The 15040-nt window shown below is 37.0% G+C and overlaps 1 protein-coding gene across 1 annotated transcript in view; it reads right to left on the reverse strand.

Annotated features, from left to right (window-relative positions):
• Positions 1–15040, reverse strand: part of LOC150109999 (monocarboxylate transporter 9-like) — a 29079-nt gene that overhangs the window by 215 nt on the left and 13824 nt on the right. The window contains exon 3 of the mRNA XM_090390513.1: positions 12065–12976. Coding sequence (XP_090246639.1) covers positions 12065–12976 — 912 coding nt within the window. The remainder of the gene's footprint in view (positions 1–12064; positions 12977–15040) is intronic.

Here is a 15040-nt window from a genome sequence, read left to right on the forward strand (position 1 = left end):
AATTAAATTTTATATTAAATGCGTTTACTAAATTTATTGAAAACCTGGAATGGTTTGGAAAGTTCCATATTTGGTACTAGAGCAAGGTGATTCTGTACTATGTAAAAATAATTTTTAAAAAAAAATTAATTTAAAATAAATAAATAAATCCTTACTCCACATACAGCACTAACGTACTGTAAAATCACTCGCATAATTAATTTTTTTCGTAAAAATTTTTGCGTAAGATTTTACAGGGTTTTCTAAATGTTTTCAATTTAGAAATTGTATTGCACTCAAATGAGTAAATACAGTAATTCTATTGTAAAAGTGCATAAAATATAAATGCAAAGTGACCTTATAAAAGGATAAGTAAGGGATTAACCCAGATTATCGCGATGACGAGGCAACATCAAGAGGTCGCAAGGTCATGTGATGTTCGAAAAAGGCGCCTAGAACGTAGTGGACAAGAATATCGTCATCACGCTGGAGGCTAATCCTGTGAACTACTAGTTAAAGAAAAAAAGGAATCGGAATTGTATAAAGGGAAAGTTCAAACCAGATAGGTCTGGATATTGATCATCGATCTTTTTCCAGCATGAAGCCAAACTGAATAAACAAAAAAGCCTTGATTGACTATTAGATTTTTGACAGAGAGTTTCTAGAGAGTCTATCGACGAGACATGGAGAACCTTCCTTTCGAGGACCAGACTTTAATCAACTTATCTTAGTATTCCGGAAAGTCGGAATAATACTAAACACTAATGGCCTGGAAGAGTACAGCTCCTGGCAGCTGAAACAGAAGAATACAACCCCTCTACCCAGCATTTCTTAGGACAAAACCAGTGATAACATCTCAGCAACTGACGACCAGACAACGGAAGATCCTGACGACTAACAGATAGTCAGCAGGAAAAAGCAATGGAAGGAGCCTGAAGCACCGATGGACACAGTGGCACAGACTAAAGAACGAATCCCGCCTATAATTCTAAGAGCTAAGGAACAATGGTCGACAGTAACGGAGGTCATGAAAAACTCCGAGATTAAATTTATATCGGCCAAAAACTCCGTATCCAGCAAGAATTTTTTTATCCTGAGGGGCAACAGGCTACTGTCGGCTTACTAAAGTTATGGACGAATTGGAGATCCCATACCATACCTTTCAACTAAAAAAGTGAAAAGAACCTAAAAGTCGTTATCAGAGGGCTAGTGGATTGATTACATCGGAAGAGGTAGACAACGACCTGAAGTCACAAGGCCTAGAGCCCATAAAAGTCTCTCGTATGTACCGGTGCTGACAAGCAACCCATGCCGCTGGTTCTTGTAGACATCAACACTGAACAAAGAGAGATCTATGATCTAAAAATTGTATGCAACCTCAGGATAAAAACTGAACCACTTAGAAGGAAAGCATTTGCAGGACAATGTCATCACTGCCAGAAGTACGGACATGCACAGAAGCTTTGTAGAGCGGTTACAGTTGTGTGAAATGCGGAACGAAACACCCTTTTCATACATGCTCCAAACCGCGTACTACTCTAGTTAAGTGCGCAAAGTGTGGCGGTCTTCAACCGGCAACCTACAGAGGCTGCACTTTCCACCCAGCTAACCTGAAAAAAATAGAGAAGCAGGAACTCCACACCTCAGAAACGTACACCACGTCCGGCAGCAGAAAACCCCCTGCGGTCATCAACATACAGCTGTTATTACGCGGCAGGGGTTGCCTCGCATATAAAACCAGCAGAACCCGCTCTAAGCAGTCAAAACTCTGCTGCTATTCTAGTTGCCACCTTAGGAGAGATGCTAACTGCTTCAGCAAAAACCAACCCAACCCGAGTGATACAAACAAGTTGCTGATAACATTCAACTCATATTCTCAATGCTAAACAATACGACTGTCTCAAATAACTCCACACAGATTGCATAATGCATAATACAGATTAGTTTCTTAGTTCTGGATTGTCGCAGGGCCGATGGTGCATCTCATTAATTAGGAAGATGTCAATTCTGATGCATCCTGCAAATTGCTGTAGTTCCAGAAGTTTGTTACTGAGCAATTTGCAGGATGCATCAGAATTGACATCTTCCTAATTAATGAGATGCACCATCGGCCCTGCGACATTCCAGAACTAAGAAACTACTGACTGCTTAGAAATGACGGGCTCAATGCCAGAGAAGGTAGCATGGCTATTTTCTTCAAAAAAAAAAAAACATCCAATATAATGAGGTTGAGAAGACCACAACCACAAATTTGGAAGAAACTGGTATCGAAATGAATACCAACAAGGCAGGAAATCTGAAGCTATACTCAGTCTACAACCCTCCTGGCAAACAGCCTAACATCGGATCTCTCATTTCCTCACACTAATCAAGCAACAATAATGGCGGGTGACCTGAACTCAAAGCATCCCTTATAGAACAGCAAAAGTACAAATAATAATGGGCTTACCCTCTACAACTTCGCTATGCTAAGAAACATCATCATCGCAGATTTCATTCTAGATCCAAGGTGTCTGCAAAAGCTTTGGCTTTTGCAGACACCTTGGATCTAGAATTCAGTCCCGACTACACACAAGCGAACTTGCTTTTCTTCGAAAAAATCCGCCGGCATGTTCGATACGCACTCCGTCAACCCAACAGCGGGAAAATATAAGTCATACTTCGCCAAAGGAAATATATAATATCACCAAGAAATGCAATAACAAAAAAGCCCCAGGACCTGACGAGATCTCCAACAAAACTATAAAAGCGCTCCCTCATAAAGCAGTTATGCATCTCGTAGCCATCTTCAATGCGATGCTAAGATTCGGTTATTTTCCCACTCGGTGAAAGCAGGCAGACGTAATCCTTGTTCAAAAACTGGGGAATACAGCTCAGTGCGCTCAGAATTATAGAACCCATCAGTCTCCTATCATGTCTGGGAAAAACTGCAGAAAAAATAATTCTTATCTGCCTGCAAGAAGACACAAACAAAATCAGCCTTATCTTTAATGAATAATTTGGTTTTCGTACAGGTCAAAGCACAATCCAGCAGGTCCACAGACTAATAGAGTGCATAACAACTGAATTTAATTGGAAACAACATACAGGAGCAATATTCCTTGATGTGGCACAACGGCCTCATCCACAAGCTAATAACTGCCAACCTTCCAGTATACCTCAATAAACTCATGGACTCCTACCTGGAAAACCGGAAATTCCAAGTTAAATTACGCGGACTTAGATCCTCTAAAAGAAGAATCACTGCAGGCGTCCCGAAAGGGTCCCTGCTATCCCCGTTACTCAACATCTACAAAGCAGACGTCCCAAGTACAGCATCAACCACCATGGCATTCTATGCAGACGACATGGCGATTATGACCAGATCTCTCAGGCCCACTTAGCTACACAGTGATTACAAAACACAGCAATAAACCTCGAAAAATGGTTTAAGAAATGGAGGATAGACGTTAACGCTGATAAAAGCTCTGCCATACCCTTTAGAAGAAGGAAGACATCTCATCACGGAGAAATCACAATGTTCAATGTTGATATTCCATGGGAAACCAAAGTTAAATACCTAGGAATACAACTAGACAATTATCCCGATATGCTATATGCCTGCAAAAAAGGCAACTCAGCAATAGCCCAGCTCTACCCTCTATTCAACCGGAGAAGCCAAGTCAGCATGGAAAACAAGCTAAGATTCTATAAATCAATCATCAGACTCACATTAATATATGTATCACCGGCTTGGGACCACACTTCACCCAGGAACATAAAAAACTACAGGTACTTCAAAAAAAATGTCTCCGAATGATATTTGATGCTTCGTGGTTTATCAGAAACGTCCTCCTCCATCGAGATGCAAACATTCCTGATATACCTACGTTACTTTGCTGGATTGCCTCCAAATACTTCGCTCAGGCAACTCTCCATCTCAACCAACTCATCCAAGAGCCATCCAACTAAGATGAAAATGACAGATAGAAACATAATCGCCCGAAAGCAGCTCTGCATATCGATACAAGCGCTCTTACACAGCCCAATTTGGGCGGGTCAGGTGATCAATAATTCTTACTAAATATAACCAAATCTTAAACGATAGAGGGATAAAAATCCAAGTGATTTAGATCCATCCTGCCATAAAAGTTAACAGTGACCAAAAGGGTCTCTTGGGCTTTTGTCTCTATGGCTCGCTCTCAATTTTTTTTTTTCGTCTCTAGATAGTAGGTTCCCAGTGCTGTCCGGACCCGAGGACATGCTTCTGAGCGGGTATAGGAGAGGCCGTATTTCCCGACGAGGGTTCCGAGGAAGCAAGGAAGTAGGTAGCCGCAGACATCGTAGTGACTACGGCAATATTCCCCAGCAAGTGCCCGACCGAAATTTCAACCAAACTTTTGCTTTCCAGGAAACAAACTTCTGTGTCAGGACCGCCAGAATCGTCCAAGCAGGTATCATCACCCAGGAATAGGATGGAACGTCGAATCGATCCAACTAAAGGTTGTGCTAAATGATTGGACTGTCTTTCCAAGAGTTTATGTAATCACCGTTTTTGTTAATGTCAAGGGCCTGCAAGTCGATATTCTATGTAACTAAGCAGTAAATTTAGTCATTGCCCTTAATTTATATGTTAACTTATTAGTTTAACGAATGAATATGTGTTTAGTTGTGATATAGGGAACTACTATTTGTTTAAATAGAGTTAGTTGCTGTCATTAATTGTGATAAAATATTAAGCAATGAGTGTATTGAAAGTTTGGATGTTATTGCTTTACCTAGTAAGTGAAAGGGCTTAGAGAGATTACTTCTCTTATTTGTATACAGGGTGTTCGGGATAAATTTGACATATTTATAATTAATTATATTTTTCCGTAAGTTACATGTATTAACACACACTTCTCTTCATTTAAAAGTTTGGACCCTTCTTCATTCATATACAAGATGTCAGAAAGGATGGATAGCTGGAACCCACCTGAATCATGGAAGAGAATAACTTGTATCATGATGATTCGTGCCCGCCATCAAAATAAGGATATTACGACTGCTGCCCAATGCTCCCTGAATACAGTAAAAACAATCAGGCATGAACTAGAGACTTGCAATGGTGACTACGAGGATGTAGCAAGAAGAAAGATCCCTAGCAGACGATCTGATTGCGTTCGTACAGCAGAATTCCTCGCAAATCTGCAGGAACAGGTGTTGAAGAACCCTGGCATTGGAATTCGGGCTTTGTTCGTGGAGTTGCTAACTGTAGTCAAGCCCTGGATAACAAGGGTAGCCAATGGTAGGCCGTATGTATGGCAGCAGGATTCGGCCCCTTGCCACACCTCTGGGAAAAGTCAAAAATGGTTGTCTGAAAATTTCTACGACTTCACCAGTCCAAATGTTTGGCCTCCAAACTCCCCAGACCTTAACCCCATGGATTATTTTGTATGGGGCGCAGTTGAAAAAGACACCAATCGCACTTCCAGTAATACAAAAGCCCAGTTAATGGATAAAATTAAAACAGTTTTTGCGGCCCTTCCCAGGGAGACTGTAGCATCAGCTTGTTCGAGGTTCCGAAGCAGAATTGAAGCTGTGATCGATGCTAATGGTGGTTATTTTGAGTAAATCTTGTTGATAGTATTGTAATTAACTCTGCCTGTAATGTTTTTTGTCAATTCATTAAATTTAATAGATACAAAGAAGATTTTCTTTTTCCTTACGAAACTGTCAAATTTATCCCGAACACCCTGTATATGTTGTAATTTTCTTTGCTTAGAATAAAATGTTTTGTTTTGTAACTACCTTGTATGTTCTCTACCCAATGCACTATCTTCAAAAAAATTAGTGAACCTGAGTGCATTATAATTTTTGGTTAGCCATGACTTGCATTAAGGTAAAATTGTGAATAGTTGAAATTTCCTGTTTTCCTCACCTAATCTTCAAACTATATTAATTCGTTCAGAATAGTCGATAAAAAAATAAATTTTTCTGGTTGATTTGTGCGAGAGTTGGTGAACTACATATATTAAATAGGCTGACAACCTTGGGTCTGTTTAACGGCAGGGGGGGGGAGAAGAAATTAGACTTGGTAGAATTAACTTATAAGCAGATTAATGTCTTATCTGTGTAGTGTTGATAGAAGTTAAGGCGCAGTCGATAAAACAAAGTAAATTATATATAAAATAATAATTTTCCAATAACACAGAAAACATTAATTTTACATTGGTACAGAAGACATAATATTTTACAATCGCGCAAACGACATTATTTTAACAGTACTATAGGGGTGAAACCTTTTCAAGCAGGGACACGTTAAAAAAAAAAAAGATACAATATATAAAAACTGCAAGGGTGTGTTATTTAGTGTTTTGATTTTGATATGTGACTTCCACCCACGGAAGGTTTTTCTGTAGTACATTAGTACCATGGATAGACTACGAATCTGTTTCATTTTTATTAATTATATATATTTGCATTTTTTAAATATTTTCTTATATAATACAGAAACACTGAGACTAAACACAAGACTATTCAAGCCACTTCAGGCCATAAACTGGGAGGTGGTCTCACATTGGAAGATGGAATTCATCTCCCACCTAAAAACAATCAGAATCCTCTACACCCAAGGCGGGATGCGAACCTACAACCTTTGATTGGAAAGTACTCCGTTAAACCCCCCCCCCCCCCCCATCCCCACCCTGGACCTAACCAGGCTTGCAATTGGATGGCTGTCCGTTAGCATACTATAAGGGTTGATAATAAAGTAATACGACTAATTTTTATTACGGATCAGGTGTCAATTCTGATTCGGTAGCGCTGGTTATGCACCAACCTTTCTGCTTATTAATGTTATTTGGGTAGTATGCTCATACAGAACTCCACTGAATGTGTTCGAGACATGTACCTTGGAAATGAATGATGCATATTTAGAATAGCAATTATTTTTAGTAAAGCTTTTTAAAAGGGTTCCGCAATTCTTAAAATGCTAAATCATATATATGAGGGCTAGTTACCTGTTCATTTGTTTTTTAATAGGTGAAAAGTTTTTTTCAAGGATCTGAACAAATATCAACAATGCGATACGATGCAAATACTATAAAAAACTGATAATTTTATAAAACAATAGCCATCTAAAACCATACTAAATGATACGCAAAAAGATAATGAATTAATTCAATTATTAAAATAAATCCTCTAATGCATCATATTTTCAAAAGAGAATATACGGATTTTCTTTAGTCCTATATTTATGAAAATAGATGAGCAGCCAATCTCCATCCTGCAAACTTTCGCTGAAGTGAGCACGAGCTATCAAGGTGATAACCGAAATTCCAAAATTCTCATTGCAGAATGAATGCATCCTAGAACAATACCTTTCTATATAAGTGGACGATTTCTTTTGTTTAGGAAGATTTTGCTTACAATAACAAAATTTGGCTTAACGTTTATGTTTCCAATTCCAGACGGTTAAGATGCATGCAACCTTCGATTGTATTAGTGTATTTAGCATTACAGTACTAAGGACTAGGGTCCTTAGTATTGTAATTTATTTCAGCTGAATCTCTAGTCGTTTGTTTATTTGTTTTAGACTTCACTCTTAAATCTTTGTCATCTTGTCAAACTCACTATGACGTTGCCCTATTTTTTCATTCCCAAATAAAACTCTGTTATAGTCCCAAAATGAAATAACAGTGTAAAATGACAATCAGAAGGTAGATGAATATCACATCTTCTTAAATCAATCTCACTTCTCTCAAAACACAAAAGCCTCTTAGAACAAAATTATTTTCCCGGTTGTTTTTAAAGATGAAAAGAATTTTGATCTGGAAGAAGCCAGCATCGGTTTTGAATATGCTGGGCGTATTAATCTATTGAAAGAATATCCCGAAAGCGTTGACCGACATTAAGTAACACATAATTTAATATTTTATATATATATATATATATATATATATATATATATATGTTAAAAATACCAAGCAATTTCAAACCTGGTTTTACTCCATTTCCCAAGTAAGCAAACAGGCAAACAAGTCAAGTTTCCGCCTGCTAGTGATGCAAGTCTAGCTGATCCTACAGGTAGTGCAAGACCAAGGCAACTCGTGGTAAAGGTGGCATAAGCTCTGATCACTAATCTTAATATTTACCCTTAATGCCAAAACACATCTCCAAGAAGGGGATGTATCATGTTTTGTATTAAAGGCAAGGGGCCACTACCCAGACCGGTTTCGACCTTTATTAAGGTCTCATCAGTGGGAGCCAGGCTAGAAATACCAAGATTTCTAGCTTGGTATTTCTAGCTAATTTCTTGTTCTGGTAAAATACTTATAAGCTCTGTATTACTAAATCTTGGTATTTGTAGCCTGGCTCCCACTGATGAGACCTCAATAAAGGTCGAAACCGGTCTGGGTAGTGGCCCCTTGCCTTTAATACAAAACATCATACATCCCTTTCTTGGAGATGTGTTTTGGCATTAAGGGTAAATATTAAGATTAGTGATCAGAGCTTATTCCACCTTTACCACGAGTTGCCTTGGTCTTGCACTACCTGTAGGATCAGCTAGACTTGCATCACTTGCAGGCGCAAACTTGACTTGTTTGTCTGTTTGCTTACTTGGGAAATGGAGTAAAACCAGGTTTGGAATTGCTTGGTATTTTTAACATTTATTATACCCAAGGTAAAATACTTTCTATATATATATATATATACAGGGTGTTCGGGATAAATTTGACATATTTATAATTAATTATATTTTTCCGTAAGTTACATGTATTAACACACACTTCTCTTCATTTAAAAGTTTGGACCCTTCTTCATTCATATACAAGATGTCAGAAAGGATGGATAGCTGGAACCCACCTGAATCATGGAAGAGAATAACTTGTATCATGATGATTCGTGCCCGCCATCAAAATAAGGATATTACGACTGCTGCCCAATGCTCCCTGAATACAGTAAAAACAATCAGGCATGAACTAGAGACTTGCAATGGTGACTACGAGGATGTAGCAAGAAGAAAGATCCCTAGCAGACGATCTGATTGCGTTCGTACAGCAGAATTCCTCGCAAATCTGCAGGAACAGGTGTTGAAGAACCCTGGCATTGGAATTCGGGCTTTGTTCGTGGAGTTGCTAACTGTAGTCAAGCCCTGGATAACAAGGGTAGCCAATGGTAGGCCGTATGTATGGCAGCAGGATTCGGCCCCTTGCCACACCTCTGGGAAAAGTCAAAAATGGTTGTCTGAAAATTTCTACGACTTCACCAGTCCAAATGTTTGGCCTCCAAACTCCCCAGACCTTAACCCCATGGATTATTTTGTATGGGGCGCAGTTGAAAAAGACACCAATCGCACTTCCAGTAATACAAAAGCCCAGTTAATGGATAAAATTAAAACAGTTTTTGCGGCCCTTCCCAGGGAGACTGTAGCATCAGCTTGTTCGAGGTTCCGAAGCAGAATTGAATCTGTGATCGATGCTAATGGTGGTTATTTTGAGTAAATCTTGTTGATAGTATTGTAATTAACTCTGCCTGTAATGTTTTTTTGTCAATTCATTAAATTTAATAGATACAAAGAAGAATTTCTTTTTCCTTACGAAACTGTCAAATTTATCCCGAACACCCTGTATATATATATATAATATTTTTTAAATAGTTGTCTATTTTTTTATTGTACTTATTATAAAGTAAACTTTGAAATAATTGTGAATATTATATATTATTAAACGAAATATTGAAAATACCAAATAACAAACAAAACTCAAATTTAAAAAAATAAATAAATAAAAATATTACACAACCCAGATATTGTAAATTTAGCTAACTCTATTCCAAATTATCTTCAAGGTGTTTTAGAGGGTTACTTGCTTTTCATATTGCTTAAACCTAACGGATAATTGATTTTTATTTTATTTTTTTTTCACGTCATACATCTAAATAAGAGGTGTGTAAAAAGGAAAAGGGTTGATAAATTACTATATATACAAATTTCTATGTAATTCTCACATTTCATAAGGTCTGTGCTGATCCGAATCGCCTTCAAAAATATATTCGATGCAGAAACACGATAACATGAAATTTACTTCCATTTTTTTCATGCATGACTCAAAATATGAAAAAAAGTTGAATACATAATTAGTTTATGTACTTAGTTTACTGGTAAGTAAGAGCCTCCATAGCTCAGTCGGTATAGACGAAGCCCTTTAGTAGAATAGACCTGGGTTGGATTCCCATGCGTGAGGAACTTTTTATCTGGTCTCTTTCGACTAAAATATATAAATTCCGTGTGATGATACAGTGTTTCCCCCTTTATACGGGAGTTCATGGTACCATCTAGTCCCCCACCAAATTTTATCCGGGTTCCGGAACCGCCATAGGCTGAGGAATCAGACCTATGGCTGGGTCAGTATTCCTGACTGTAATCCGTGTGTGTGTCCTCGGACCGGTTTGCCTGCTTGCGGGATGAAAAACACCAGATAAACTGGCGGAAAAAACCCTGCTGTCCACGCCCAAGACCGGCTAACTTGGCTATGGCTGAGGAAGATCCTTGAGCTCCTTACGTCGTTGACGGGAATCGAACCTAGGACACTCCTTCCTCAGGCATATGGTTGCGAAGCGCATAGCCACTGGTCTAACCGCGCGAACTCTTTCGAATAAAAGGTGAGCTATCCACTCTCATGTTCCCTCATTTGGAGGTCTTAACCCTTCTTCAGGGCGAAGCAGGAAAGGGAGGAACCCCGTACCAAATAAATAAATTGCTAAGTAAAATACTGAGTTACTTAAATTACGTACCGTACCGTACCTCTTCTTTCTGTATTCATTGCCCATATGGATAAGAGGGTCAAGAGTTTTCAGAATAATTTATATATAGATATACAAACATAGCTTCTTACTAGGCATCCAAGATCCACAAATAGGTTAAATTTAATCTTCCGGTGTGAGACAACAACCCTGCGTATTAGAGGCCTGAAGTGACTTGAAAAAGTTCCATGTTTATTCTCTACAGTGGAGTTTCCGGATTCTGTAAAAATAAATAAAAATACAAAAAATATAAAAATTAATTAAAAACACACCCTTAACTCTCAAAGTGCGAATGTAATATAGCCTTATACCTTTGGTTAATGGGAAGCACAAAAAATAAATAAATAAAAATAAGCATTAGAAATAAAATAAATATGAGTCTACTCGTGATACATTTTTCTCATAGGCTTCATAGTTAAATTGCAATTGTTTTTTAAAGAACGTTTGTAAATATCGTTAAATTCATTGTTTCTGTGTATCACATATGTAAATATTAATAAAGAAATTGTTTCTCTGCCAACGAATGCGAAATAGAAAAATCTTTGGCCGAGCAAGCCATTCACCGTGTCGTAAATATTCAATACTGACTTTATTTGCTAGCCTGGTTGACTGAGTATATATATATATATATATATATATGTGTGTGTGTGTGTGTGTGTGTGTGTGTGTTAAAGATACCAAACTATTTTAAACCTGGTTTTAATCCATTTTCCAAGTAAGCAAACAGGCAAGTAAGTCAAGTTTGCGCCTGCAAGTAGTGCAAGTCTAGGCAACTCGTAGTAAAGGTGGATAAGTTCTGATCACTTAATATTTACCCTTAATGCAAAGCGCATCTCTTTGAGGAGATGTATGATGCTATGCATTGAAGGCAAGGGGCCACTACCCCGACCGGTTTCGACCTTTATTGAGGTCTCATCAGTGGGAGCCAAGCTTAGAAATACCAAGATTTAAGTAATACAGAGCTTATAGGTATTTTACCAAAACAAGTTACCATAAAGTGCTTTGACCTTATTAAATAAAAATCTCAGGATGAGACTTTCTACATATATATATGTAGAAATATATATATATATATATATATATATATATATATATATATATATATATATATATATATATATATATATATATATATATATATATATATATATATATATATATATATATATATATATATATATATATATATATATATAGTAAAGGCGCTTATATTTATAATGATGATTATAGAAATAAGTACCCGTATTTTAAGTTTTTATCAATCTTTTTTTTTCTTTTCTCAAAGGGAAATACGTGTAAATATCATGTATAGCATACTCACCAATAAGAGTTGGCATCACTACACAAACACATCCAATAATGCATCGCGATAAACCAAGTGAAATAGCTAAGACTTCTAGACCAAGAAATTCCTCAAACAAAATCGAATACAGTTGCATGACACATCCGCACGCTCCGTAGACAATCGATGATACCATCAATGCGATATAATTTTTTGCTGAAGGAAAACAAGCCATGTCTATTCCACTTATTAACATGCAGATTACGACCACCGTCTTTTTCTTCATAAAACCTTTATCTGTCACCCATCCAATAGAAAGTTGGAATATCAAGCAAGTTACAGAAGCAGCCATCAGAAAATAAACACTGTCCTCTACATCGACCCCTTGATCAATGGCGAAGTCTATTATTACAGTTTGAAACACAATGTTATTAATAATATGTCCGAACAGTCCAAAGGTGACTGTAATAAATAGTGGAGATACTAAAAGTCCACCTATAATTTGTAAAGTAGACAACAAAGAATTCAAAAATCCATGCGACTTGTCTGAAGGTTTAACGGGTTTTTCGATAGATGATTGATTTTTGATCAACGTTGTTTTAGTTACATCCACATCTGCAGTCATTTCTAGTTTTCCAGCTGACACTTGAATATACTGGTTTTTCAAAGTGTTTCTTTGTTTATCATCACTGATATTAGTTCTTGCGGCTGGAATGAGAGGTTCTCCCATGACAATTCCAGAGATGGCAGCATGCAATACAATACCTCCTATAATGAGAAATGTACCACGCAATCCATAAATTCCAATCAACTTTTCCGTTATGGCTGGTAAAATTAAGCCTCCAAACGACATTCCGGAGTAGACGATTCCAAATATTGTAGATTTCCTGGATTTGAAGTTTTGGCTGATTGTGACAGGGACTATGGAAACCAATAAGCCCATTCCAAAACCTGCGAAATAACAACAATATATATTAATGCGATTAGATAAAATTTTAAATAAAGATAATTAAACAGAGCTAAAACTAATTCCATGTTTAAATTTCCATAGCTGTTGCTACGGAAATTTGTCGAAGCTTCTGGGACAAAACACTACGTGGACAGTGTTATGTCAATAAATAATTTACTAGTTAAAGTTAATTATTTACAGCCGTTTCGCTAGAATGAGCTAGCATTATCAAAGGCAATTTAACACTACACACTCAGTGAAGCACCAAATTAACAACTGGAATGACCACATCATCGTGATTCCTGTTGTTAATTAATGCTGATGGGATTGTTCTTGAAACCAGGTCATTTTCGTTTGTGTCATCGCTGAGTGTGTAGTGTTAAACTGCCTTTGATAACGAAATTTCCGAAAGTATTACATGAATAATAGCAATTTTAAACATGGAAATACAATGGCTTTATGAAACAGCTGCCCAACGAAGACATGAAAGCCTTCAAAAAGGTACGTGCTAAACGTTCTGAATTCCTCAATAGACTTACCTTTCTTAAGCGCTTTTTGGAAAATAACAATTCCTATCTGTGTAAGGATTAAACAAAGTCGCGCTTCCTTCGAGCACTTAGAATGTACACAAAAGGTAGCCTGTCTCTGCTCAAGAGCAAAGAAAAAAAAAACCGGCAGGACACTTAGTTTGATCAACTCATCGTGTTATGACTTTTTAAGTTTTCTAGGCTGTTCAGGCCTAATATTTGGGAGTATTTCGAGCTATTATCAACCGAAAGCGAATCAGGAATATTTAAAGAAAATAAGAAAAGGTTAATAAGTAAGAAAAATCTTCAGCAGCTTCTGGCAGACAAGGTAATTCACAATTTGTCGGACTATAGACTTTCGGACAACGAAATCAAAATTCTAATTAAATGGTTCATTTTTGCTATTGCTCTACAAATCCCACCTGCACAGATAATGGCAAACATCAATTTCTGTCAGCTGAAACAGACGTCTTTAGACTAGAAACTGCTGTCTTATTTAATACGCAAACACTCCAAGAAGAATCGCCAACGAAGAAAAAGGCTCTGAAAAATTTTAAACAATACCAAAAGATTGTAATTTTGAAAGAAGACATGAGCAACGTTACGGCAATCATTAACACACACAACTGCAATAATAAATTGAAAGAATTGCTTTCCAATACATCAAACTTATTTACTTATAGTAAAAAAAAACATATCAATTAAAAACACTATATCAATTAAAATATCAATTAAACCACAATATTAATTAAAAGCAAAACTTTACATCTGCTAGAAAGCATTACAAGGCGGCCAACTGAAAGTGTGTCCAAACTAAAAAAATTTTATCGACATACACTAAGACTACACGAGCTACCTAAGGTCCATAAACCTAAAGTCTCGTTGATTCCCATCGCGGATGCCATAAATTAGCTAAATATTTGGTATCCGAACTCAACAAAAACATCGTCTTATAAAGAAATCTCTACGCGAGTGCTTCCCAAACTGTGGCCGCGGCCCCCTTGGGAACCATTAGTTTTGTCGAGGGAGTTTCAATGAAATCTATTTTAAATAATGAGTAATGAAAATAGATTTCATTATATAAATTTATATAATGAAATAAAAAAAAATCACATTTGAAGTCCGTAGCTGCCGTATGGTCACTGCCGTACCTCACATGGTTTTGGTAATGATGTTTTCTACTGGAATAAGTGGTAGGGTCGCAGATTCCTTCTCCACACAACGTTTGTTGGACAATCACAAACATCCATGGGCATGGATGTTTGTGATTCGAAACCGCAGCGTCTTCGCTGAAGAGAGAACACGCTAACTAGACCGGCTGAAAACAACTTTAAAATGTTTTAAGACTAAGTAGATATTTTTTTACACCAAAAATTAAAAGAAACATTTGATTTTTATTATTTCTTTTTTGTTATTTTTTATATTTTAATGGAAAAAATTACACATCGGTGTTGGTTCACAAATTTTGCTTCCTGCGTATTTCGGCACTTAATGATTATTAGTAAATACATATGTATTCCTATAAGTTTCATTTCAAAG

The sequence above is a fragment of the Typopeltis vanoorti genome, chromosome 1 (assembly GCF_054136105.1).
Source record: "Typopeltis vanoorti isolate ZY-2024b chromosome 1, IOZ_Tvanoo_1.0, whole genome shotgun sequence".
Lineage (NCBI taxonomy): Eukaryota > Metazoa > Arthropoda > Arachnida > Uropygi > Thelyphonidae > Typopeltis > Typopeltis vanoorti.